At 50.3% G+C, this 26019-nt stretch overlaps 1 protein-coding gene across 2 annotated transcripts in view; it reads right to left on the bottom strand.

Annotated features, from left to right (window-relative positions):
• The window catches only part of LOC138295312 (NXPE family member 4-like), a 557878-nt gene that overhangs the window by 14578 nt on the left and 517281 nt on the right, over positions 1 to 26019 (bottom strand). For both annotated transcript variants that reach the window (XM_069233530.1, XM_069233529.1), the window contains exon 6: positions 18400 to 18618. In XM_069233530.1, coding sequence (XP_069089631.1) covers positions 18400 to 18618 — 219 coding nt within the window. The remainder of the gene's footprint in view (positions 1 to 18399; positions 18619 to 26019) is intronic.

Here is a 26019-nt window from a genome sequence, read left to right as displayed (position 1 = left end):
CTTCTTCCAAGAATCCTTTGTGCACAGTGTAGCCCATGTCCCCAGCACTCCATCCTGCGACGCACAACTTGTTGAGCTGTTCTCTGGCGGGGTGGGACCTTCTTTTGTTGTGTTGCACCAACCGCACTTTGCATCTTCTTTGTCCCTGTGTCCTGGGGCTCCCGTGGGTGCTGCCTGGTCATCTGTGGGCTCTCTCCAGTGCTGAGAGCCCCCTTTGTCTCCTCAGTACAAGTTGACACTGGGTCAACTTGTACTGAGGAGACAGACTGGGTCAACTTGAACTGGGTCCAGGCAGCGCCATTTTGACGCAAACCTCAAACTTGTTTGAACCAAGGCTTGTTGGACGAATCCAGTGACACAACCAGCCTGCGTCCAACAACTCGATGTGGGACATCTCCTGTCCCACGCAGGAACCCGCAACCATCTTCTTTTGTGCTTTTCTGCATGGGTTCCTATCCTTCCTGGAATGTTCCGGCTTGGTCTTCTCTCTTCACAGGTCTTCAGGTCCAGGAATCCACAGTTTGTTGATTGCAGTCTTGCTTGGTTCTTGCAGTATCTCTTATCACAACTTGTAGTGTGTCGTGAGGAAACTTGCAGGTCCTTACTCCTACTTTCCTGGGCTCTGGGGTGGGGTACTTTACTTACCTTTGGTGTTTTCTTACACTCCCAGCACCTCTCTACACACTACACTTGCCTTTGGGAGAATTTGCGATTCGCATTCTGCTTTCTTAATATATGGTTTGTGTTGCCCCTAGGCCTATTGCATTCTATTGTATTTTCTACTGTTTGCACTATTCTATGACTATTTACTTACCTGATTTTGGTCTCTAGTCTATATATTGTGTATAATACTTACCTCCAGAAGGAGCATTGCCTCTAAGATATTTTTGGCCTTGTGTCACTAAAATAAAGTACCTTTATTTTTGGTAACACTGAGCATTGCCTATTATTGTGTATAAGTACTGTGTAACTATAGTGGTATTGCAGAAGCTTTGCATGTCTCCTAGTTCAGCCTAAGCTGCTCTGCTACAGCTACCTCTAGACAGCCTTACCTGCTAGAACACGGCCTACATTTCACAAATAAGGGATAACTGGACCTGGTATTAGGTACCGACTACAAACCAGGCCAGCCTCCTACAATCACCTACCAGGAGGGGGGTCTGACATCACCTGCCTGACCTGGCCACTCAGATGCTCCCAGAGGCCCCTGTCCTCCTTGGATTCAAGATGGCAGAACCCAGGGACCCTCTGGAGGAGCTCAGGGCACCACCCCTGGGGTGGTGATGGACATGGGAGTAGTCACTCCCCTTTCCATTGTCCAGTTTTGCGCCAGAGCAGGGACTGGGGGTCCCTGAACTGGTGTAAACTGGTTTATGCACAGATGGCACCAAAATTGCCCTTCAAATCATACCAGTGGCTTGGGGAGGCTACCCCTCCCAAGCCATGGAACACCTATTTCCAAAGGGAGAGGGTGTTACCCCCTCTCCCAAAGGAAATCCTTTGTTCTGCCTTCCTGGGCTTGAGCTGTTCAAGCAGCAGGAGGGCAGAAACCTGTCTGAGGAGTGGCAGCAGTTTGGGCTGCCTGGAAAACCCAAGAAGGCTGGTAGGAACTATACTGGGTGTCTTCTAAGGAGCTCCCAGAGTGCATGGAATCATACTTCCAATACTGGCAACAGTATTGGTGTATGATTCTGACATGTTTGATACCAAACATGCCCAGGTTCGGAGTTACCATTAGGTAGCTGGACATAGGTAGTGACTTATGTCTAGTACACACATAAAGTGGAGTCCCTGCACTCACAAAGTCCAGCAAAATGGAACTGGAGTTTGTAGGGGCACCCACAAGTACTTGCACCCTGCCCCCTGGGCTAGGAGGGCCTACCATAGGGGTGACTTACAGTGACCAGGTACAGTGAGCTGTAGTGAAAAGGGTGCATGCACCCTTCACGCAGGCTGCAAAGGCAGTCCTGCAGATACACTTTGCATGGGCTCCCCATGGGTGGCATAATACATGCTGCAGCCCATGGGGATCCCTTGCTACCCCAATGCCCTGGGTACCATATACTAGGGACTTACATGGGGCATCAGTATGACAAATGTGAGGTGTATGTGGTTCAAGTAATTAAGCTTAAAGGGAGAGAGCATAATCACTAGGGTCCTGGTTAGCAGGATCCCAGTGAACACAGACAAACAGGCAGAACATGGGGGTAATCATGCCAAGAAAGAGGGTTCTTTCCTACACCATTGTTCAGACAATATTATTTGTCTTCAGGATAAGATATTGGACTTTGGGGGTCATTCTGACCCCGGCGGTCATGGACCGCCGGGGCTGGCGGTAGCACCGCCAACAGGCTGGCGGTGCTCCGCCGGGCATTCTGACCGTGGCGGTACAGCCACGGCCAGAAACGGAAAGTCGGCGGTGTACCGCCGACTTTCCGCTGCCCATGGGAATCCGCCATGGCGGCGCAGCTTGCTGCGCCGCCATGGGGATTCCGACCCCCTCACCGCCATCCTGTTCCTGGCGGTTCCGCCCGCCAGGAACAGGATGGTGGTGAGGGGTGTCGTGTGGCCCCTGGGGGCCCCTGCAGTGACCATGCCAATAGCATGGGCACTGCAGGGGCCCCCGTAAGAGGGCCCCACTTTGTATTTCAGTGTCTGCTTTGCAGACACTGAAATACGCGACGGGTGCCACTGCACCCGTCGCACATCGTCCACTCCGCCGACTCCATTCGGAGCCGGCATCCTCATGGAGGGGTGTTTCCCACTGGGCTGGCGGGCGGCCTTTTGGCGGTCACCCGCCAGCCCAGTGGGAAACACAGAATACCCGTGGCGGTCTTTTGACCGCGCAGCGGTATTCTGGCGGTTCCCTCCAGGCGGGCGGCTCCCGCCGCCCGCCGGGGTCAGAATGAACCCCTTTATCTCTTAGGCTCAGTTGCGTGGTAAGGAGGGCCTGTCAAGCTGTGTTTATCAATGTAGGATAAAGCCCAGGGACACCCTGGGTTGTCTATGTACATATGGTGGTCACCAGCAACCGACTTATTGCATCGATTTGGTGTCTGGTGCACCCCAGCGTGGCAGAGTTCTGGGCTCTCTCAATGGGTTCTCAGTGGGGGTGCAGTGGAAGGGACTGGTTTACTTCCACATGGATTACTTTCACCTCAGAGGCAATAGGGAATTAAATCCTATGGGGTAATCATATTATTCTCTGGTTCTCTTCCTCTCATTGATGTTTTGTTTTTTGCATTATAATGTTTTCCAGCTTTTTAAAAAAATACACTGCGGCACCCTAAAAAGCAGTTTTTTGACATTACCAGGTATGTGCGAGAGAGCACCCAGGCCAGGTGAGATGTGGGATTTTTTTGATAACTACTTTTTTAAAATGTGTTATTTAATTTTATTTTACACACAGAACCACCTGTTTTCTGACATGGAACTATCACACGCTTGCCTTTATTAAGGAGGTGGCCCGATGAAGATCTTGTGCAACTAAGTCCCTGGGAGATCGAAATGCATAGGCAAAGGCATCGGGGAGTTGGGCTGCTATCTATGATAATGAACTGAGCTCCTGACACTGGATTTCTTGACACTATTGTACACCCAAGCCATGGGTCACTTATGAAGGGACTTTTTGCTTTGAAAAAAAATTGTGATAAAAAAAACACTGCAGAACTGTGAAAAGCTGTTGATTGGTTGATCACAACAATTCTGGAGAGCTGTGAAATGCTTTTTAATGGTGTTTGTTATTGATTAGGTTTTGGTTGTTGGTATTTGTATTGCTTAGGCACTACCTTTTAAGCATGGTTAACAATATACTTGTTTGTATAGTAGGATTTTTCTGCATGTAAGTAAACTTATTATAAGACATGATGAAAAATGTCTGCATGTCTTGGTGTCAAATTTGCATAAATACTTTAAACATTGCATCTAGGTGTAGCCTCACCGCTTTTATGCCACCTACCAGAGGGTCAAGCACAGGTTAGTTTAGTAACTTTTTGTAGTTCCCTGACAAGGATTGTCTGTTGCTCGAGAAGGACTCCCACCTCCCTCAGTCAATGTCTCACACCCTGCTAACCTGTGCTAAAGTGGTAACATCTTCTTATGCCTGAGTGGTACATTTAATTTACTTGCAAGTCCCTTGTAAATGGTACTACATGTATTAAGGGCCTCTAAATTAAATTCTTCTAGTAAGCTGCAGCACTCATAGTGCTACCTACTAAGGTAGCCCTGTAAAACATGTCTCAAGCCTGCCACTGCAGCCTGTAGAGCAGTTTTAAACTACCATTTCAAACTGCCAAAATAAACCTTTTGCCAGGCTTAAACCTTTTTTTAAAAATATTATGTCACCCTTAATTGTGGTTTTAAGGTTTGCATGTCCTGGTAGTAGAAAACTAAAGTTGTTTTTAGCTGTTGTAAGGCCTATCTCCCCCATAGACTCACACTGGGCTACTTTATTACATTTCATAAGTTCTAACTTTAGATTGGGAGCAGATAGAGACATGTTTTTTCATTCAAATGAACTGTAATTTAAAATTCTCTTTTAATAGTAAAGTCGAATTTTAAATTATAATTTTGAAAATGCCACTTTTAGAAAGTTGGGATTTTCCTGCCCAAAGTTTCTGAGGCCTTTCTATGAGTTTCCAGCTTTGTTGTCCTGTTAATGGTTCCACCATCAAGAATGTGTACTGGGTCCAGACAGTTAACAATTGGATTCTGGTGTAGGTGGGAGAGATCCTTTCTGGCAGGATGGCTGGAGAGAACATTTCAAAGGACTTTGCCTACAGCCCACACAGGAACCTGACACGAGGCCTGCCCCTGGCTTTGTCACCTTAGACAGCTTGGAGTCAGGCGACTCCTCTAACCTCCTGGTCAGCATCTGTTTGCCTTCCTCTGTGCAGCTCCACCTGTTTGCTGCTACTACTGCCTCTGCTGCAAGCTAACTGAGAGCCTGCCTGACTCTCAGTTCGAGGCCCATCCCTGAAGGCCTACTGGCCATCTGCTTGTAAGTATCTTTCTGTCTCTCTTTACCCCTGCTTTAAACTTCTGCTTATTTTTCTGTCATTTTTATTTCATTTGGCTTTTCTTTCCTTCTTGTCTCTTTCTCTCTCCTTTCACTCTCCCCACGTTTTCCCGTGCTGTTGCTGCCCTTCCCCCTCCCTCCCTGTGAAGCGCCTTCCCACCCTCCTGTCTCCCAGCAGACCGGATCCCCCGCCTCCCTCCCCTTCTTAATGGTGGCCACTGCGACTCTTCTGACCTCCCTGTGAAGCGCTTTTCTGCCCTCTCACCTCCCAGCTGACTGGATTCCCTGCCTCCCTCCCCTTCTGAATGGCAGCTGCTGCACACTGACAGAGTGACTCCTCTGACCACCTGGTCAGCGTCTGTTTGCCCTCCACTGTGCAGCTCCATCTGTTTGCTTGCTGCCTCTACTGCAAGCGAACTGAGAGCCTGCTTGACTCTCAGTTACAGGCCCATCCCTGGTGGCCTAGTGGCCATCTGCATATAAGTATCTTGCTGTCTCTCATTACTCCTGCTTTTACTTCTGTTTATTTTTCTGTCATTTGTATGTAATTTTGCTTTTCTTTCCTTCTTGTCTCTTTCTCTCTCCTTTCACTCTCTCTGCATTTTCCCACGCCGCTGCTGCCCCTGTGGACCTGCCCCCCTCACTCCCTGCAAAGTGCTTACATGCAAAGTGCTTACCGGCCCTCCCATCTCGCCGCTGACTGGACCCCCGCCTCCCATATCTTCTTAATGGCAACCATGGCACGGTCGCGCCACTGGTGAGCTGAAGATGCACCAAAGGCAAGCCTGTCTGCGCCTGTCCGTGCCTGGCCCGCACCAAGCTCCAGATCCCTGGCCCTCCGATCTAGAATTGCTAGAACACAAAGACCCTCCACTCGCTGAACACAGGATGATCCCCCCCGCAATCTCACATCACCCAGAGACACCCACAGACCGTTCTCCTGCCTCCACTGCCACCGCACCTACACCAAACACCAGACCTTCCCACCACGGAACCATTGAACACCTACCCGGAGTTTCTCAGCTGCATCCTCCTCAACATTCACTCTTTCCACAAACATGCCGTAGAACTCTGGGACCTACTGGACTCCACCCGCCCGAACATCATCTTCCTCACTGAAACCTGGACAAACTCAGCATCCACACCAGACATCGCCATTGCCATCCCCAGGGACTACAAATTGCTTTGCAAAGACCGGGCTTCTCGCCAAGGCGGTGGCCTGGCCATCATACACAAATCCTTCCTCCACTTGATAACTGTAGGAGGCTGGACTGGCTTGTAGTGAGTACCAAGGGGTACTTGCACCTTGCACCAGGCCCAGTTATCCCTTATTAGTGTATAGGGTGTCTAGCAGCTTAGGCTGATAGATAATGGTAGCTTAGCAGAGCAGCTTAGGCTGAACTAGGAGACGTGTGAAGCTACTACAGTACCACAAGTGTCACTTGCACAATATCATAAGAAAACACAATACACAGATGTACTAAAAATAAAGGTACTTTATTTTTATGACAATATGCCAAAGTATCTCATAGTGTACCCTCAGTGAGAGGATAGGAAATATACACAAGATATATATACACAATAGCAAAAATATGCAGTATAGTCTTAGAAAACAGTGCAAACAATGTATAGTTACAATAGGATGCAATGGGGAAACATAGGGATAGGGGCAACACAAACCATATACTCCAAAAGTGGAATGCGAACCACGAATGGACCCCAAACCTATGTGACCTTGTAGAGGGTCGCTGGGACTGTAAGAAAACAGTTAGGGTTAGAAAAATAGCCCACCCTGAAAAGTGAGTGCAAAGTGCACTAAAGTTCCCCAAAGGACATAGAAGTCGTGATAGGGTAATTCTGCAGGAAAGACACAAACCAGCAATGCAACAATGATGGATTTCCAGTCGAGGGTACCTGTGGAACAAGGGGACCAAGTCCAAAAGTCACAAGCAAGTCAGAGATGGGCAGATGCCCAGGAAATGCCAGCTGTGGGTGCAAAGAAGCTGCTACTGGACAGTAAAAGCTGAGGATTCTGCAGGAACGACAAGGGGTAGAGACATCCCCTTTGGAGGATCGATCCCACATGCCGTGGAGAGTTGTGCAGAAGTGTTTTCCTGAAGAAAGACCGCCAACAAGCCTTGCTAGCTGCAAGTCGTGCAGTTAACGTTTTTGGATGCTGCTGTAGCCCAGGAGTGACCAGGATGTCGCCAATTGCGTCTGGGGACAGAGGGGGCATCGAGCAAGACACGGAGCCCTCTCAGAAGCAGGCAGCACTCGCAAAAGTGCCAGAACAGGCACTACGAAGAGGAGTGAAATGGTGCTCACCCGAAGTCGCACAAAGGAGTCCCACGTCGCCGGAGGACAACTTAGAAATTCGTGCAATGCAGGTTAGAGTGCCGTGGACCCAGGCTTGGCTGTGTACAAAGGATTTCTGCCGGAAGTGCACAGAGACCGGAGTAGCTGCAAAAGTCACGGTTCCCAGCAATGCAGTCTGGCGTGGGGAGGCAAGGACTTACCTCCACCAAACTTGGACTGAAGAGTCACTGGACTGGGGGAGTCACTTGGACAGAGTTGCTGGATTCAAGGGACCTCGCTCGTCGTGCTGAGAGGAGACCCAGGGTACCGGTGATGCAGTTCTTTGGTGCCTGCGGTAGCAGGAGGAAGATTCCGTCGACCCACGGGAGATTTCTTCGGAGCTTCTAGTGCAGAGAGGAGTCAGACCACCCCCACAGCATGCACCACCAGGAAAACAGTCGAGAAGGCGGCAGGATCAGCGTTACAGAGTTGCAGTAGTCATCTTCGCTACTTTGTTACAGTTTTGCAGGCTTCCAGCGCAGTCAGCAGTCGATTCCTTGGCAGAAGGTGAAGAGAGAGATGCAGAGGAACGCTGATGAGCTCTTGCATTCATTATCTAAGGAAATCCCCAAAGCAGAGACTTTAAATAGCCAGAAAAGAGGGTTTGGCTACTTAGGAGAGAAGATAGGCTAGCAACACCTGAAGGAGCCTATCAGAAGGAGTCTCTGACGTCACCTGCTGGCCCTGGCCACTCAGAGCAGTCCAGTGTGCCAGCAGCACCTCTGTTTCCAAGATGGCAGAGGTCTGGAGCACACTGGAGGAGCTCTGGGCACCTCCCAGGGGAGGTGCAGGTCAGGGGAGTGGTCACTCCCCTTTCCTTTGTCCAGTTTCGTGCCAGAGCAGGGCTAAGGGGTCCCTGAACCGGTGTAGACTGTCTTAAGCAGAAATGGGCACCATCTGTGCCCATGAAAGCATTTCCAGAGGCTGGGGGAAGCTAATCCTCCCCAGCCCTGACACCTTTTTCCAAAGGGAGAGGGTGTAACACCCTCTCTCTGAGGAAGTCCTTTTTTCTGCCATCCTGGGCCAAGCCTGGCTGGACCCCAGGACGGCAGAAACCTGTCTGAGGGGTTGGCAGCAGCAGCAGCTGCAGTGAAACCCCGGGAAAGGCAGTTTGGCAGTACCAGGGTCTGAGCTACAGACCCGTGGGATCATGGGATTGTGCCAACTATGCCAGGATGGCATAGAGGGGGCAATTCCATGATCATAGACATGTTACATGGCCATATTCGGAGTTACCATTGTGAAGCTACACATAGGTAGTGACCTCTGTGTAGTGCACGCGTGTAATGGTGTCCCCGCACTCACAAAGTCCGGGGAATTTGCCCTGAACAATGTGGGGGCACCTTGGCTAGTGCCAGGGTACCCACACACTAAGTAACTTTGCACCTAACCTTTACCAGGTAAAGGTTAGACATATAGGTGACTTATAAGTTACTTAAGTGCAGTGGTAAATGGCTGTGAAATAACGTGGACGTTATTTCACTCAGGCTGCAGTGGCAGGCCTGTGTAAGAATTGTCAGAGCTCCCTATGGGTGGCAAAAGAAATGCTGCAGCCCATAGGGATCTCCAGGAACCCCAATACCCTGGGTACCTCAGTACCATATACTAGGGAATTATATGGGTGTTCCAGTATGCCAATGTAAATTGGTAAAATTGGTCACTAGCCTGTTAGTGACAATGTGAAAGAAATGAGAGAGCATAACCACTGAGGTTCTGGATAGCAAAGCCTCGGTGCGACAGTTAGTCATAACACAGGTAACACATTCAGGACACACTTATGAGCACTGGGGCCCTGGCTGGCAGGATTCCAGTGACACATACAACTAAAACAACATACATACAGTGAAAAATGGGGGTAACATGCCAGGCAAGCTGGTACTTTCCTACAATGGCACCCCCCAAACACCCACGCTTCACAGAAAGGGAGCTAAGGACCATGGTGGAGGAGATCCTGAAGGTCGAGCCACAACTATTCGGGGCACAGGTCTGGCACACACCCATCACCAGGAAGATGGAGCTATGGCAGACAATAGTCAACAGGGTCAAAGCAGTGGGACACCATCCACGCACCAGGTACAACATCCGCAAGAGATGGAATGACCTGTGTGGGAAGGTCAGGTCCATGGCATTGAGGCACCACATTGCAGTCCAGAAGACTGGGGGAGGACCTCTACCAACATCACCCGACTACACTGACTGGGAGGAAAAGGTACTGGCCATCCTGCACCCTGAGGGACTCACTAGACTCACTGGAGGAATGGATTCGGGTAAGTCATCTATAATTACCCCATCTCCATCACACCTGAAATGCATGCACCACTCCACACCTCCAGCTACCACCAGGACCACAACCCTACCCAGGCCACAAGCACTTAATCCAGTCCCCCTGCAGGCCCAGAAACCCAGTAACATGCCCACATCCCACCCCCTGTGCACTTCCACCCACCCCTGCAAGGAAACACAATGGCCTACAGCACCCACAATGCACCTCCACATCCTAAGCAAAGCATCCTGCATGGCCCCAAAGTATGTAACCTGCACAAAACCGCCCAGGCCTGTGCACCCCATCCGATCATGCTAATGTAACAGACATGTCCATTCCTCCCAACAGGCACCATCAACCATGCCACCCTGACGGACAGGACAAGGAGTGGCAGTGCCCCACAGGGAGACAGAGGCACCTCCCAGGACACTGGGGATGGAATCCTGGACACTGACAATCACTCTGGCCCCTCACACAGTCCTGGACTGTCACCATCCAGCAGCCCCACCCAGGATACCACTGACACCCCTACCACCCATCCAACAACAACAGCCCAGGGCAACCGTCCCCACACCTTTGTATCCAGGCCACAGACTGGTGGAACACAAATACAGAGGCCACAGTCACCCCTACCAACAGGCAGGAAGACGATGGCCCCAGTACAAGTGGTACCGCCAGTCCTGTGCAGGGGACACACGCACAGGGGGCTAGGCCCAGTGGGAGGGCATCAGTGATCCAGGTGAGAGGCCACAGGATGGATGCTGCAGCCCATCTCGGAGGTCCTGGGAGCATATCACCATACGCAGGACAGATTGGCCCAGATAGTATCCACCCTGGAGCAGAGTCAGAGGATGCAGCAAGCACACCACCAAGAGGCCTTGGAGCAGTGGAAATTGCACAATGCCACAATGGCCAGCATAGCAGGTGTGCTGCTGCAGCTTGTCCCAACACAACCTGAGGCCCACACAGACCAGGAAGCCCCTACTACAGCCCTGGATACAGACCGGACAACAACAGCATCAGCAGCAACTTCACATGTACCACCCTCTCAGGACACACAGGGGACATCCATCTCAACCCGTACCGGCCAACACCAGGCACTCAAACGGACCCTCAGGCCAATATATGGCACAGGAACACCTGCCAAGAACAGGGCCCCTCTAAGAAGTGACTCTGCCAAAAACTGTCCTCCAAGTGTCCCACTGAATCAACCACCAAACAGTGCTAACAATACCACAAACACTTGTAAGCATGGATGGACCTGCCACTACTGTCAACAATGCTGCAACCATGTTGGCATATTGGACAACCACCAGTTGTAGGAGGCTGGCCTGGCTTATTGTGGATACCTGATGTACTTACACCTTGTGCCAGGTCCAGTTATCCCTTATTAGTAGATTAGTAGTGTTCTAGCAGCTGAGGCTGAACCTGGAGACATGCAAAGCTCCTACTATACCACTTATATCATATAGGTACTATATCATAAGAAAGGCAATACTCAGAGTTACTAAAAATAAAGGTACTTTATTTTAGTGAAAATGTGTCAAAAGTATCTCAGAGGATATACTACCTGAGAAGCTAAGTAAAATACACAAAATATATACACAAACTAAAATCAGGTAAGTAAAACAGTCAGAAAGTAGTGCAAACACTGTAGAATACAATAGGATGCAATAGGCCTAGGGGCAACACAAACCATATACTAAGAAAGTGGAATGCGAACCACGAATGGACTCCTAGGCTTGTGTAGTGTGTAGAGGGTCGCTGGGAGTGTAAAAAAACACTAAGGGTGCCAAAGATACCCCACCCCAAGACCCTGGAAAGTAGGAGTAAAGTACTACTATTTCCCCAAAAACACACTAAAGACTTGATAGAGGATTTTGCAAAGACCACAACAGACTGCAGAGCACTGAAGATGGATTCCTGCACCTGAGGACCTGCAAAAGAAGGGGACCAAGTCCAAGAGTCACTAAAGTGTCCAGGGGAGGCAGGAGCCCACTAAACCCCAGAAGAAGGTGCAAAATGGCTGCCTCTGGTTGGAAGAAGCTGAAGATTCTGCAACAACGAAAGATGCTAGGACCTTCTCCTTCATGCAGAAGATGTCCCACGGAGTGCTGGAGGATGCAGAGTTGTTTCTTTGGCAAAAGAGCGCAAACAAGCATTGCCAGTTGCAAGAGTTGTGGTAAGAGAAAAAGGGTGCTGCCCGGGCCCATGAAGAACCAGGTTGTCGCCACTTGGGAGAGGAGACAGAGGGGGCCCTCACTGGAGAGACCCTAAATAGTCCTCAGAGGAGGAATGGCCAGCTAGTCAGGTAAGCACCTATCAGGAGGGGTCTCTGTCGTCACCTTCTGGCACTGGCCACTCAGAGCAGTCCAGAGTGCCCTCACACCTCTGGTTTCAAGATGGCAGAGGTCTGGGACACACTGGAGGAGCTCTGGGCACCATCCCTGGGGTGGTGATGGACAGGGGAGTGGTCACTCCCCTTTCCTTTGTCCGGTTTCACGCCAGAGCAGGGACTGGGGGTTCCCTGAACCGGTGTAGACTGACTTATGCAAGGATGGCACCATCTGTGTCCTTTAAAGCATTTCCAGAGTCTGGGAGAGGCTACCCCTCCACAGCCTTTAACACCTATTTCCAAAGGTAGGGGGTGTAACACCCTGCTCTCAGAGGAAATGCTTTGTTCTGCCTTCCTGGGACTGGGCTGCCCAGACCCCAGGAGGGCAGAACCCTGTCTGTGAGGTGGTAGCAGCTGTAGCTGCAGTGCAAGCCTCAGAGAGCTGGTTTGGCAGTACTGGGGGTCCATGGTGGATCCCCCAGGATGCATGGAATTGGCTCCCCAATACCAGATTTTGAATGAGAGGGCAATTCCATGATCTTAGACATGTTACATACCATATTCGGAGTTACCATTGTGAAGCTACATATAGGTATTGACCTACATGTAGTGCAAGCGTGTAATGGTGTCCCCGCACTCACAAAGTCCGAGGAAATGGCCCAGAACTATGTTGGGGCACCTTTTCTAGTGCCAGGGTGCCCTCACACTTAGTAGCTTTGCACCTAACCTTCAGCAAGTGAAGGTTAGACATATAGGTGGCTTATAAGTTACTTACGTGCAGTGAAAATGGCTGTGAAATAGTGTGTGCACTATTTCACGCAGGGTGCAGTGGCAGTCCTGTATAAGAGTTTGTCAGAGCTCCCTATGGGTGGCAAAAGAAATGTTGCGGCCCATATGGATCTTCTGGAACCCCAATACCCTGGGTACCTCAGTACCATATACTAGGGACTTTTAAGGGGGGTCCAATATGCCAATTGAAATTGGTAAATGGGGTCACTGGCCTACAGTGACAAACTTAAAAGTAGAAAGAGCATAAGCACTGAGGTTCTTGTTACCAGAGCTTCAGTGACACAGCCAAACACTACTGACAACACACACATTAGGCCACAAACTATGAGCACTGGGGTCCTGGCTAGCAGGATCCCAGTGACACAGTAAAAACACACTGACACACACTCACAAACAGGCCAAAAGTGGGGGTAACCATGCTAGAAAGAGACAACTTTTCTACAGTAGTGCATGCGTGTAATGGCGTCCCCGCACTCACAAAGTCCTGGAAATTGGCCCAGAACTATGTGGGGGCACCTTGGCTAGTGCCAGGGTGCCCTCACACTTAGTAACTTTGCACCTAACCTTCAGCAAATGAAGGTTAGACATATAGGTGATTTATAAGTTACTTAAGTGCAGTGAAAATGGCTGTGAAATAGTGTGTGCACTATTTCACACCGGCTGCAGTGGCAGGCCTGTAGAAGGGTTTGCCTGAGCTCCCTATGGGTGGCAAAATAAATGCTGCAGCCCATAAGGATCTCCTGGAACCCCAATGCCCTGGGTACCGAGGTACCATATACTGTGGAATTATAAGGGGGGTCCAGTGTGCCAATTGAAATTGGTAAATGAAGTCACTAGCCTATAGTGACAAATTTAAAAGCAGAGAGAGCATAAGCACTGAGGTTCTGGTTAGCAGAGCCTCAGTGACACAGTTAAGCACTATACACACACACACATTAGGCCATAAACTATGAGCACTGGGGTTCTGACCAGCAGGATCCCAGTGAGACAGGCAAAAACATACTGACATACAGGAAAAAATGGGGGTAATATGCCAAGAAAGATGGCATTTTCCTACAGTCTCAGACAGAGACGCCTACTGAGCAGCACAAGCATGGTGGTCTCAGACAGAGATGCCTCCTGAGCAGCACACACAGGTGGTCTCAGACAGAGACGCCTCCTGAGCAGCACACACAGGTGATCTCAGACAGAGACGCCTCTTCAGCAGCACACACAGCTGGTCTCAGACAGAGATGCCTCCTGAGCAGCACACATAGGTGGTCTCAGACAGAGACGCCTCCTGAGCAGCACACACAGGTGATCTCAGACAGAGACGCCTCTTCAGCAGCACACACAGCTGGTCTCAGACAGAGATGCCTCCTGAGCAGCACACATAGGTGGTCTCAGACAGAGACGCCTCCTGAGCAGCACACACAGGTGATCTCAGACAGAGACGCCTCTTCAGCAGCACACACAGCTGGTCTCAGACAGAGATGCCTCCTGAGCAGCACACATAGGTGGTCTCAGACAGAGACGCCTCCTGAGCAGCATAAGCAGGTGATCTCGGACAGAGAGACGCCTCCTGAGCAGTACACACAGGTGGTCTCAGACAGAGATGCCTCCTGAGCAGCACACACAGGTGGTCTCAGACAGAGACGCCTCCTGAGCAGCACACATAGGTGGTCTCAGACAGAGATGCCTCCTGAGCAGCACACACAGGTGATCTCAGACAGAGACGCCTCTTCAGCAGCACACACAGCTGGTCTCAGACAGAGATGCCTCCTGAGCAGCACACATAGGTGGTCTCAGACAAAGACGCCTCCTGAGTAGCATAAGCAGGTGATCTCGGACAGAGAGACGCCTCCTGAGCAGCACACACAGGTGGTCTCAGACAGAGATGCCTCCTGAGCAGCACACACAGGTGGTCTCAGACAGAGACGCCTCCTGAGCAGCACACACAGGTGATCTCGGACAGAGACGCCTCCTGAGCAGCACACACAGCTGGTCTCAGACAGAGAGGCCTCCTGAGCAGAACACACAGCTGGTCTCAGACAGAGACACCTCCTGAGCAGCATAAGCAGGTGATCTCGGACAGAGAGACGCCTCCTGAGCAGCACACACAGGTGGTCTCAGACAGAGACGCCTCTTCAGCAGCACACACAGCTGGACTCAGACAGAGACGCCTCCTGAGCAACACACACAGGTGGTCTCAGACAGAGACGCCTCTTCAGCAGCACACACAGGTGATCTCAGACAGAGACGCCTCCTAAGCAGCACACGCAGGTGATCTCAGACAGAGACGTCTCCTAAGCAGCACACACAGCTGGACTCAGACAGAGACGCCTCCTGAGCAACACACACAGGTGGTCTCAGACAGAGATGCCTCCTGAGCAGCACACACAGCTGGTCTCAGACAGAGACACCTCCTGAGCGGCACACACAGCTGGTCTCAGACAGAGACGCCTCCTGAGCAGCACACACAGGTGATCTCGGACAGAGACGCCTCCTGAGCAGCACACACAGGTGATCTCAGACAGAGACGCCTCCTGAGCAGCACACACAGGTGGTCTCAAACAGAGACGCCTCCTGAGCAGCACACACAGGTGGTCTCAAACAGAGACGCCTCCTGAGTGACACGCACAGGTGGTCTCAGACAGAGATGCCTCCTGAGTAGGACGCACAGGTAGTTTCAGACAGACGCCCCCTGAGCAGTACACGCAGGTGATCTCAGAGAGAGACGCCTCCTGAGCAGCACACACAGGTGGTCTCAGACAGAGACGCCTCTTCAGCAGCACACACAGCTGGACTCAGACAGAGACGCCTCCTGAGCAACACACACAGGTGGTCTCAGACAGAGACGCCTCTTCAGCAGCACACACAGCTGGACTCAGACAGAGACGCCTCCTGAGCAACACACACAGGTGGTCTCAGACAGAGACGCCTCTTCAGCAGCACACACAGCTGGACTCAGACAGAGACGCCTCCTGAGCAACACACACAGGTGGTCTCAGACAGAAACACCATCCAAGAAGCAGCCACTGGGCTGGATTCACTTGGCACAGACTCCATGGTCACCCTCCTGGAGATCCTCTCCTCGAATCCTGTGGAAAGCCTCCAGTATGTGTCAGAGGCAACGGATGCCCTGCTCAGGAGCAATCATGGAGTTACGACTAAGCAATACTTTCTGGAGAGGTGGGTGTGCAGAGGGAGACGCATGCAGCAGCAGCATGGAATTAAGTGGATACAACAGGGGCAGTCTGGTGCACCACAAACTATGCGTCACCAGTGCAATGCATGAATGCTCCATTATCCATGCATTGAATGGAATTCATAACAGAAAAAAATATGTAACCCATTCCTACGTAGTCTCATGCAAGCTCTTTATTGATAAATGGATGCTTTATAGTGAAGGGAGAGTATGCTGTATATGGAGGCTAACATTTAGGACACCAATTAGCTGTAATATGGGCTGATCAAAATCTGAGTGACAGCAGACCAAATGGCTTGGGGGGATCCACACAGCCCCCTCTCTCTGTCTATTGTATTTACAGCATAACTTCTGAGAAACAGCTAAATCTATCACTACCCAGAACTAAAAGCAAGAGGTGCGGGAATTCATTCAGCTCCTCAGGGTGTCCCACTGCCCTAGCGTACCCAGGAAAGGGCAGACACAGAAAAGTGCAGTATCTGTTTCCGCCTGCTGAACCAGAGCCCCGTCCCACTGAACCTGAGATACGACAGATGAACATGACCCCTGCTTCCCGATACTGCTGGACCTCTCAGCTGCCTTCAACACAGTAGACCATCCCACCCACATACACACCCTGGAGTCTTGAACAGGATTCACTGGTTCTTCCACCTTTACAACCAACACCACTTTGTTCACATGGGTATTTCCAGGTCCCAAACTATTCCTATAACTTGTGCAGTCCCCCAGGGTTCCTCTGTTATCACCAACCTCTACAGGGAACCCCTGGGGGCCTTACTCACAGATAGCAGCATCACAATTCAACAATGTGCTGACAATACACAACTCTCCTTGAGAATCTGTTATGCTTCACACATCCAATACCTCAAACACTGCCTGTGCCTCAACTTTTCCAGACCTGGATATCCAGTCCTGACCTGAAGTTCAACCCGAGGCAGAATTTCACTTATGTGCCAATAACATCAAGCAACATTTAATACAAACTCAGCTCAATGACAAACCTTTTGTGCATTGAACCCCAACGTTCACCATATGCCAAGTAACTTGGGGCCATATTTATACTTTTTGACGCAAAACTGCGCTATCGCAGTTTTGCGCCAAAAAGTTTAGCGCCGGCTAACGCCATTCTGAAGCACCATGCGGGCGCCGTATTTATAGAATGGTGTTAGCCGGCGCTAGCAGACCGGCGCTGCCTGATGTGCGCGGAAAAAAAACACGTACACCAGGCAGCGCCGGCGTAGGGAAAAATGGCGTTAGGGCGTCTTAAAATGGGGCAAGTCAGGTTGAGGCAAAAAAAACGTCTTAACCCGACTTGCGCCATATTTAACGACGCCCAGACGCCATTTCCATGACTCCTGTCTTAGTAAAGACAGGAGTCATGCCCCCTTCCCAATGGCCATGCCCAGGGGACTTATGTCCCCTGGGCATGGTCATTGGGCATTGTGGCATGTAGGGGGGCACAAATCAGGCCCCCCTATGCCCCAAAACAAATACAAAAAATTAAAAAAAATACTTACCTGAACTTACCTGAATGTCCCTGGGATGGGTCCCTCCATCCTTGGGTGTCCTCCTGGGGTGGGCAAGGGTGGCAGGGGGAGTCCCTGGGGGCATGGGAGGGCAGCTGTGGGCTCATTTTGAGCCCACAGGTCCCTTAACGCCTGCCCTGACCCAGGCGTTAAAATCTGGCGCAAATGCGGGGTTTTTTGCCCCGACCACTCCCGGGCGCGATTTTTGCCCGGGAGTATAAATACGACGCATTTGCGTCGCAGTCATTTTTTTAGACGGGAACGCCTACCTTGCATCTCATTAACGCAAGGAAGGCGTTCACGCCAAAAAATGACGCTCATTCCCCATACTTTGGCGCTAGACGCGTCTAACGCCAAAGTATAAATATGGCGTTAGTTTTGCGCCGAATTTGCGTCGAATAAAACGACGCAAATTTGGCGCAAACGGAGTATAAATACGGGCCTTGGTGTCACCCTGGAAACCAACCTCATCCTCCAAGAACACATTGCAAAAACGAACCAAGACAACCTGGTACTAGATCTCTCTTCCAAAGAAAGTGAAAGGTTCTTCCAGAAAGCAACCCCAGGATTGCTGTTTAAGCCCTTGTGCCCTCTTACTGGCTGTGGGGGGTGCCTTGCTCCATGGTCTCCCAGATGCCACAGCGGCATCCCTAATGACATTGTCAATACCTTGCAAAGTGTTCTCTGGATGCGGCTTCTAGCTGAGGCTCTGCTCCCACATCTCAGTTCTGTGATGTCTTCTCAACTAGAAGCCTCCTCCTCTTTGACAGGAGTTCTCTCCTGACTCTTCCTATACACGTTTTCTGCTTTGCTGCCTCCCTGGGTATTCCCAAGCCAATGCTGCTGCTCTCTACAGTGTCATCCGAGCTGGATGTGGTGTAGATACCAAGGTTCCCCTCATTCACTCTAGGACTAAGTTCCACCTACTTTTTACATTGTCGGTCAGGAAATTCTTCCACTGCTTCACCGTTGAATCCCCCATGAAGTAGATGGTCTTCCCCTTCAGGCAGCTATTGATCTCCTCTGGTGTCCTGAACCTCTTCATGCTACAGGAGACTGGAGTCCATATATCCTGCAAAACGAAGCCTCCGGGGAACGGTGGCCACATCCCGATCTCACACTTCGGTTTTGGAGTGGTGCCATGATCTGAAATAATATCAGTGAACATCAATTAATCATTCACCAATTCTTATTCAACATTTTTTAAACATTTTCAGAGCCCTGTGATTTCTTTATGTTAAGAATTTTTCTATGAAACCCAAACATCTCATTCCATTAGAGCCCCAATAAATTGTGAGCTTGACTATACATTGAGAAGAAGGCGAGGAGGTGGCCGCATATGAACATTACGGACTGTCTGATCCTAAAATATCCAGCAGAGACTTGCTAATCAGAACTCCAGTGCTTATGCTCTCTCTGATTCCAAATTTGTCACTATAGTCTAGTGACTCCATATTCCAATCCAGATTGGCACGCTAGACCCCAATTTATAAGTCCCTACTATATGGTACCTATGTACCCAGGGCATTGGGGTTCCAGGAGATCCTTATGGGCTGCAGCATTTCTTTTACCACCCACAGGGAGCTCAGACAAACCCTTACACAGGACTGCCATTGCAGCCTGCGTGAAATAGTGCACACACTATTTCACAGCCATTTTCACTGCACTTACGTAACTTATAAGTCACCTATATGTCTAACTGTTGGAAGGTGGGTCATTAGTTGTGTGGCCTGCACAAGTAATGAGTCCGCACACGACCGCCACTGGGAACCAAACACCCCAGCGTAGCGCTTGACTCTCATAGGGTAGCGTTGCAGAGCAGTCCAAGGCTTACTCAAGGGAGGTGGTGTAGGCTAGTAATCCCCATTCACAAGCACACAAGCATGACTCTCAATAAATGAATGTCCAGTCTGTGCTTTTTCTTTTGATAAAGTAAAAGTACATTCATTATTCCCACACACTACTCAATACTATGCAACAATCTATAAATATACACAAAGTAATAGAATCACTCTGGGAAAACATTGTGTCATCTCTCATGTCTCCTCAAGGGAGGATTTAATCCAACAACCCACATGGCAAAACAATCCCCGGTATGCCCTTTGCGACATTTGAACATTTGACAATATTGAACATTTGACAGTAAGAAGAAATGAATACTCCTACATTTGCAATTAAATACTTCCATTTTGCCAAGAGATGGCTCACAGTGTCATTATTCAAATTAGCATAATCAGAGAACATATAGGACCATATTCAAGCAATTTAACCATTAGAACTACTTTTAGATTACTCCTAATTGAAGACAGAATACCATTCCAAAAACTGAAACAAAAGCTCACATAAGCTTGGACTCCAACCATAGGTTAGTACCCTTGGGGGGTTATCCTTCTTTTGTCCCACCCTACCTAGGGTGGGGACACAAAACGAAGTTGGGGAAGGCTGCGCTGCTCCTGCAGCTCCCCCTGTCCCTGGGCGTGAATTGGGTGGTGGCCCCATCATCCTGGGATCACCACAAGCCTGTTTAGGGGACCATCCCTGGCTCCGGCCCCGCAAAGCATGCGGGGGCAGCTGCATAATAACTTAGCGGCTCTTCCGCTGTGCCGGGCAGAGCCGCATTGCTGCCCAAGCCGATGCTGGTTCGTGGGGGGTGCGGGTCCCACCCGGGTACCCCCTCACCAGGTAAAGTCTCCCTCGTTGGAGGGCGGCGCAGGGAGCCCATCACTGGCCGCCCCCGCCAACTCCCCGCACGGGCAGCAACTCCGTGTGCTGCCACGGGAGCCGGCTTTCTCTGTGCTGTCTGCCCGCTCCAGCGGGCAGACCCGGGGAGGCTTGCGCCCGGACGGGCCGCTTGGTGGAGTGCAACTGCACTCCCCCTTTCCTCCCAGCAGCTTCGGGCCCCGGGATGGGGTCTGCAGCCCATCCTCATCTCTACGGGGAGCGTGATGGTGCTCCCCGATGCCACTCTCTTCTTGGGCCCCCGGGATGGGGTCCGGGGCCCCTCCTGGGAATCTTCACTGGGGGCGCGACGGCACCCCCCAACTAGTCCTCTGCTGGGCCCCCCCCGGGCCCACCTTCACTGGCTTCTTCTTTGGCCGGCCCCTCGACCGCCGGCTGCCATCTTGGGGGGGTGCGCGACGGTACCCCCCCACTCCTCAGTCTTCAAGGGGCCCCGGGATGGGGTCCAGGGCCCCAACCTCACATCTTCACGGGAGCACAATGGCGCTCCCCGGCTTTGCTTCGGCCACAGGGGGCCCCGGGATGGCATCCGGGGTCCCTACCCATCGCGGCAGGGGGGGTTCGCAACAGTGCCCCCCCATCAAATCACTTCGGGCCAGGCTTTACGGGGCCCCGGGATGGGGTCCAGGGCCCCTTCCTCATCCAGAGTAGGAGTGCGACGGCACTCCCCTCACTCCACTTCCACCTGGGGCTGCCCCTGGGACATGGCCCACCCCGGGGGCACAGTCTCGAGCAGCTACGGAGCCCCACACGCTTCGTAGCTGCTTCTCCAAAGGTCGCCATCCTTTTTCCTGGGATATCTCGGTCCCCCAAGGGCTGATTTTCATCATTTGTGAGAAAGTAGCCTCTTTCTAGCCTTGTTACCCCCACTTTGGGCCTGTTTGTGAGTGTATGTCAGGGTGTTTTCACTGTCTCACTGGTATCCTGCTTGCCAGGGCCCAGTGCTCATAGTGAAAACCCTATGTTTTCAGTATGTTTGTTATGTGTCACTGGGACCCTGCTAGTCAGGACCCCAGTGCTCATAAGGTTGTGACCTATAGGTATGTGTTCCCTGTGTGATGCCTAACTGTCTCACTGAGGCTCTGCTAACCAGAACCTCAGTGGTTATGCTCTCTCATTACTTTCAAATTGTCACTACCAGGCTAGTGACCAATTTTACCAGTTTACATTGGCTTACTGGAACACCCTTATAATTCCCTAGTATATGGTACTGAGGTACCCAGGGTATTGGGGTTCCAGGAGATCCCTATGGGCTGCAGCATTTCTTTTGCCACCCATAGGGAGCTCTGACAATTCTTACACAGGCCTGACACTGCAGCCAGAGTGAAATAACGTCCACGTTATTTCACAGCCATTTTACACTGCACTTAAGTAACTTATAAGTCACCTATATGTCTAACCTTTACCTGGTAAAGGTTGGGTGCTAAGTTACTTAGTGTGAGGGCACCCTGGCACTAGCCAAGGTACCCCCACATTGTTCAGGGCCAATTCCCCGGACTTTGTGAGTGCGGGGACACCATTACACGCGTGCACAACATATAGGTCACTACCTATATGTAGCTTCACAATGGTAACTCCGAATATGGCCATGTAATATGTCTATGATCATGGAATTGCCCCCTCTATACCATCCTGGCATAGTTGGCACAATCCCATGATCCCAGTGGTCTGTAGCACAGACCCTGGTACTGCCAAACTGCCTTTCCCAGGGTTTCACTGCAGCTGCTGCTGCTGCCAACCCCTCAGACAGGCATCTGCCCTCCTGGGGTCCAGCCAGGCCTGGCCCAGGATGGCAGAACAAAGGACTTCCTCTGAGAGAGGGTGTTACACCCTCTCCCTTTGGAAAATGGTGTGAAGGCAGGGGAGGAGTACCCTCCCCCAGCCTCTGGAAATGCTTTCATGGGCACATTTGGTGCCCAATTCTGCATAAGCCAGTCTACACCGGTTCAGGGACCCCTTAGCCCTGCTCTGGCGCGAAACTGGACAAAGGGAAGGGGAGTGACCACTCCCCTGACCTGTACCTCCCCTGGGAGGTGCCCAGAGCTCCTCCAGTGTGCTCCAGACCTCTGCCATCTTGGAAACAGAGGTGCTGCTGGCACACTGGACTGCTCTGAGTGGCCAGTGCCATCAGGTGACGTCAGAGACTCCTCCTGATAGGCTCCTTCAGGTGTTGCTAGCCTATCCCCTCTCCTAGGTAGCCAAACCCTCTTTTCTGGCTATTTAGGGTCTCTGTCTCTGGGGAAACGTCAGATAACGAATGCATGAGCTCAGCCGAGTTCCTCTGCATCTCTCTCTTCACCTTCTGATAAGGAATCGACTGCTGACCGCTCTGGAAGCCTGCAAACCTGCAACATAGTAGCAAAGACGACTACTGCAACTCTGTAACGCTGATCCTGCTGCCTTCTCGACTGTTTTCCTGCTTGTGCATGCTGTGGGGGTAGCCTGACTCCTCTCTGCACCAGAAGCTCCGAAGAAATCTCCCGTGGGTCGACGGAATCTTCCCCCTGCAACCGCAGGCACCAAAAAGCTGCATTACCGGTCCCTTGGGTCTCCTCTCAGCACGACGAGCGAGGTCCCTCGAATCCAGCGACTCTGTCCAAGTGACCCCCACAGTCCAGTGACTCTTCAGTCCAAGATTGGTGGAGGTAAGTCCTTGACTCACCTCGCTGGGCTGCATTGCTGGGAACCGTGACTTTGCAGCTACTCCGGCCCCTGTGCACTTCCGGCGGAAATCCTTTGTGCACAGCCAAGCCGGGGTCCACGGCACTCTAACCTGCATTGCACGACTTTCTAAGTTGGTCTCCGGCGACGTGGGACTCCTTTGTGCAACTTCGGCGAGCACCGTTTCACGCATCCTTGTAGTGCCTGTTTCTGGCACTTCTCCGGGTGCTACCTGCTTCAGTGAGGGCTCTTTGTCTTGCTCGACGTCTCCTCTCTCTTCAGGTCCAATTTGCGACCTCCTGGTCCCTCCTGGGCCCCAGCAGCGTCCAAAAACGCCAAACGCACGATTTGCAGCTAGCAAGGCTTGTTGGCGTTCTTTCGGCGGGAAAACACTTTTGCACGACTCGGCACGGAGAGTGGGATCCGTCCTCCAAAGGGGAAGTCTCTAGCCCTTTTTGTTCCTGCAGAAACCTCAGCTTCTTCTGTCCAGTAGAAGCTTCTTTGCACCCGCAGCTGGCATTTCCTGGGCATTTGCCCATCTCCGACTTGCTTGTGACTTTTGGACTTGGTCCCCTTGTTCCACAGGTACCCTAGATTGGAAATCCACAGTTGTTGCATTGCTGGTTTGTGTCTTTCCTGCATTATTCCTCTAACACGACTACTTTGTCCTTAGTGGAACTTCAGTGCACTTTGCACTCACTTTTCAGGGTCTTGGGGAGGGTTATTTTTCTAACTCTCACTATTTTCTAATAGTCCCAGCGACCCTCTACAAGGTCACATAGGTTTGGGGTCCATTCGTGGTTCGCATTCCACTTTTGGAGTATATGGTTTGTGTTGCCCCTATCCCTATGTTTCCCCATTGCATCCTATTGTAACTATACATTGTTTGCACTGTTTTCTAAGACTATACTGCATATTTTTGCTATTGTGTATATATATCTTGTGTATATTTCCTATCCTCTCACTGAGGGTACACTCTAAGATACTTTGGCATATTGTCATAAAAATAAAGTACCTTTATTTTTAGTATAACTGTGTATTGTGTTTTCTTATGATATTGTGCATATGACACTAAGTGGTACTGTAGTAGCTTCACACGTCTCCTAGTTCAGCCTAAGCTGCTCTGCTAAGCTACCATTATCTATCAGCCTAAGCTGCTAGACACCCTATACACTAATAAGGGATAACTGGGCCTGGTGCAAGGTGCAAGTACCCCTTGGTACTCACTACAAGCCAGTCCAGCCTCCTACATTGGTTGTGCAGTGGTGGGATAAGTGCTTGAGACTACTTACCACTCTTGTCATTGTACTTTTCATAAGAGAAAAATATACAAAACAAGGTCAGTGTATATACACATAGCCAAAAAGTTTTGCATTTCCTCTTTTCACTCTTTTCTAAGTGCTGAAAAGTACCTCTAAACTTTCAAAAAGTTCTTAAAAGTTTAAAAAGTTTTTTTCTGTCTTTCCAAAAAGTTCTGAAAACTTTTTTCTCTTTTTCTATCACTTTAACTCTCTCTAAAAATGTCTGGCACAGGCCAAAATGTTGATCTGTCCAAACTTGCATATGACAACCTTAGCTGGAAAAGAGCAAGGAGTCTCTGTATAGAGAGAGGTTTGAGTGTAGGGAAGAATCCTTCCTTGGAACTGTTACTTAACATGCTTAGAGAACAGGATAAGGCCATAGGTGCCTCATCTGTTGAAAAAGTACCTAATAGTTCTCAATCTGATTCAGGGACTCCCCCAGGAAAAGATTCAGGAAAGAAACTTCCTAGCCTGCCCATTACTAGACAATCTAGCATAGATGGTAATGAGGATGAGCCACACCATATAAATAGTGTTGTCTCACATCATAGCAAAAGCATTTATTCTCACCATACTGGTAGTAATGTTTCTGTTAACCAAGCTGTTAGGGTGGCTTCTGTAAGGGACAGGTCTCCTTCTGTTCATTCCCATCATAGCTCTGTTTCTAGGAATGTCCCTCCCACCAACCCTGATGACAGAATGTTAGAGAGGGAACTCAAAAAGTTGAGAGTGGAACAAACCAGACTGAAGCTTAAAAAGCAACAGCTGGATTTGGATAGACAGTCTTTTGAATTAGAGAAGGAAAGACAGAAGTTGGGTTTAGATACCCGTGGTGGCAGCAGCAGTATTCCCCATAGTCATCCTGCAAAAGAGCATGATTCCAGGAATCTGCACAAGATAGTTCCCCCTTATAAGGAGGGGGATGACATTAAGAAGTGGTTTGCTGCACTTGAGAGGGCCTGTGTTGTACAGGATGTCCCTCAAAGGCAGTGGGCTGCTATCCTATGGCTATCATTTAGTGGAAAAGGTAGGGATAGACTCCTTACTGTGAAATAAAATGATGCTAATAATTTCCAAGTTCTTAAGAATGCACTCCTGGATGGTTATGGCTTAACCACTAAACAGTACAGGATAAAGTTCAGAGAGACCAAAAAGGAGTCTTCACAAGACTGGGTTGATTTCATTCACCATTCATTGAAGGCCTTGGAGGGGTGGTTACATGGCAGTAAAGTTACTGATTATGACAGCCTGTATAACCTAATCCTGAGAGAGCATATTCTTAATAATTGTGTGTCTGATTTGTTGCACCAGTACTTGGTGGACTCTGATCTGACCTCTCCCCAAGAATTGGGAAAGAAGGCAGACAAATGGGGCAGAACAAGAGTGAACAGAAAAGTTCATACAGGGGGTGACAAAGATGGCAACAAAAAGAAGGATGGTAAGTCTTCAGACAAGAGTGGGGACAAATCTAAAAATGAGTCTTCATCAGGCCCACAAAAAAACTCTGGTGGGGGGGGTGGGTCCAAATCCTCCTTTAATCAGAACAAGGAAAAGAAACCATGGTGCTATTTATGTAAAATAAAAGGCCATTGGACAACAGATCCCAGTTGTCCAAACAAAGGCACCACTGCTCCTACCACTACAACCCCTACTGCTACACCTAGTGTCCCTACTAATAGCAGTGGTGGTGGGAGCAAACCTACTAATAGCCAATCCAAGGGAGTAGCTGGGCTCACTATTGGTAACTTATATGGGGTTGGTCTGATTAGGGAGACCACAGAGGCTACTTTAGTCTCTGAAGGGGCTATTGATTTAGCCACTTTGGTTGCTTGCCCCCATAACTTGG

Source organism: Pleurodeles waltl, chromosome 5 (assembly GCF_031143425.1).
Source record: "Pleurodeles waltl isolate 20211129_DDA chromosome 5, aPleWal1.hap1.20221129, whole genome shotgun sequence".
In the NCBI taxonomy this organism is placed as follows: domain Eukaryota; kingdom Metazoa; phylum Chordata; class Amphibia; order Caudata; family Salamandridae; genus Pleurodeles; species Pleurodeles waltl.
The sequence above is the reverse complement of the archived record's forward strand: the minus strand, read 5'-3'. Positions and strand labels throughout refer to the sequence as shown.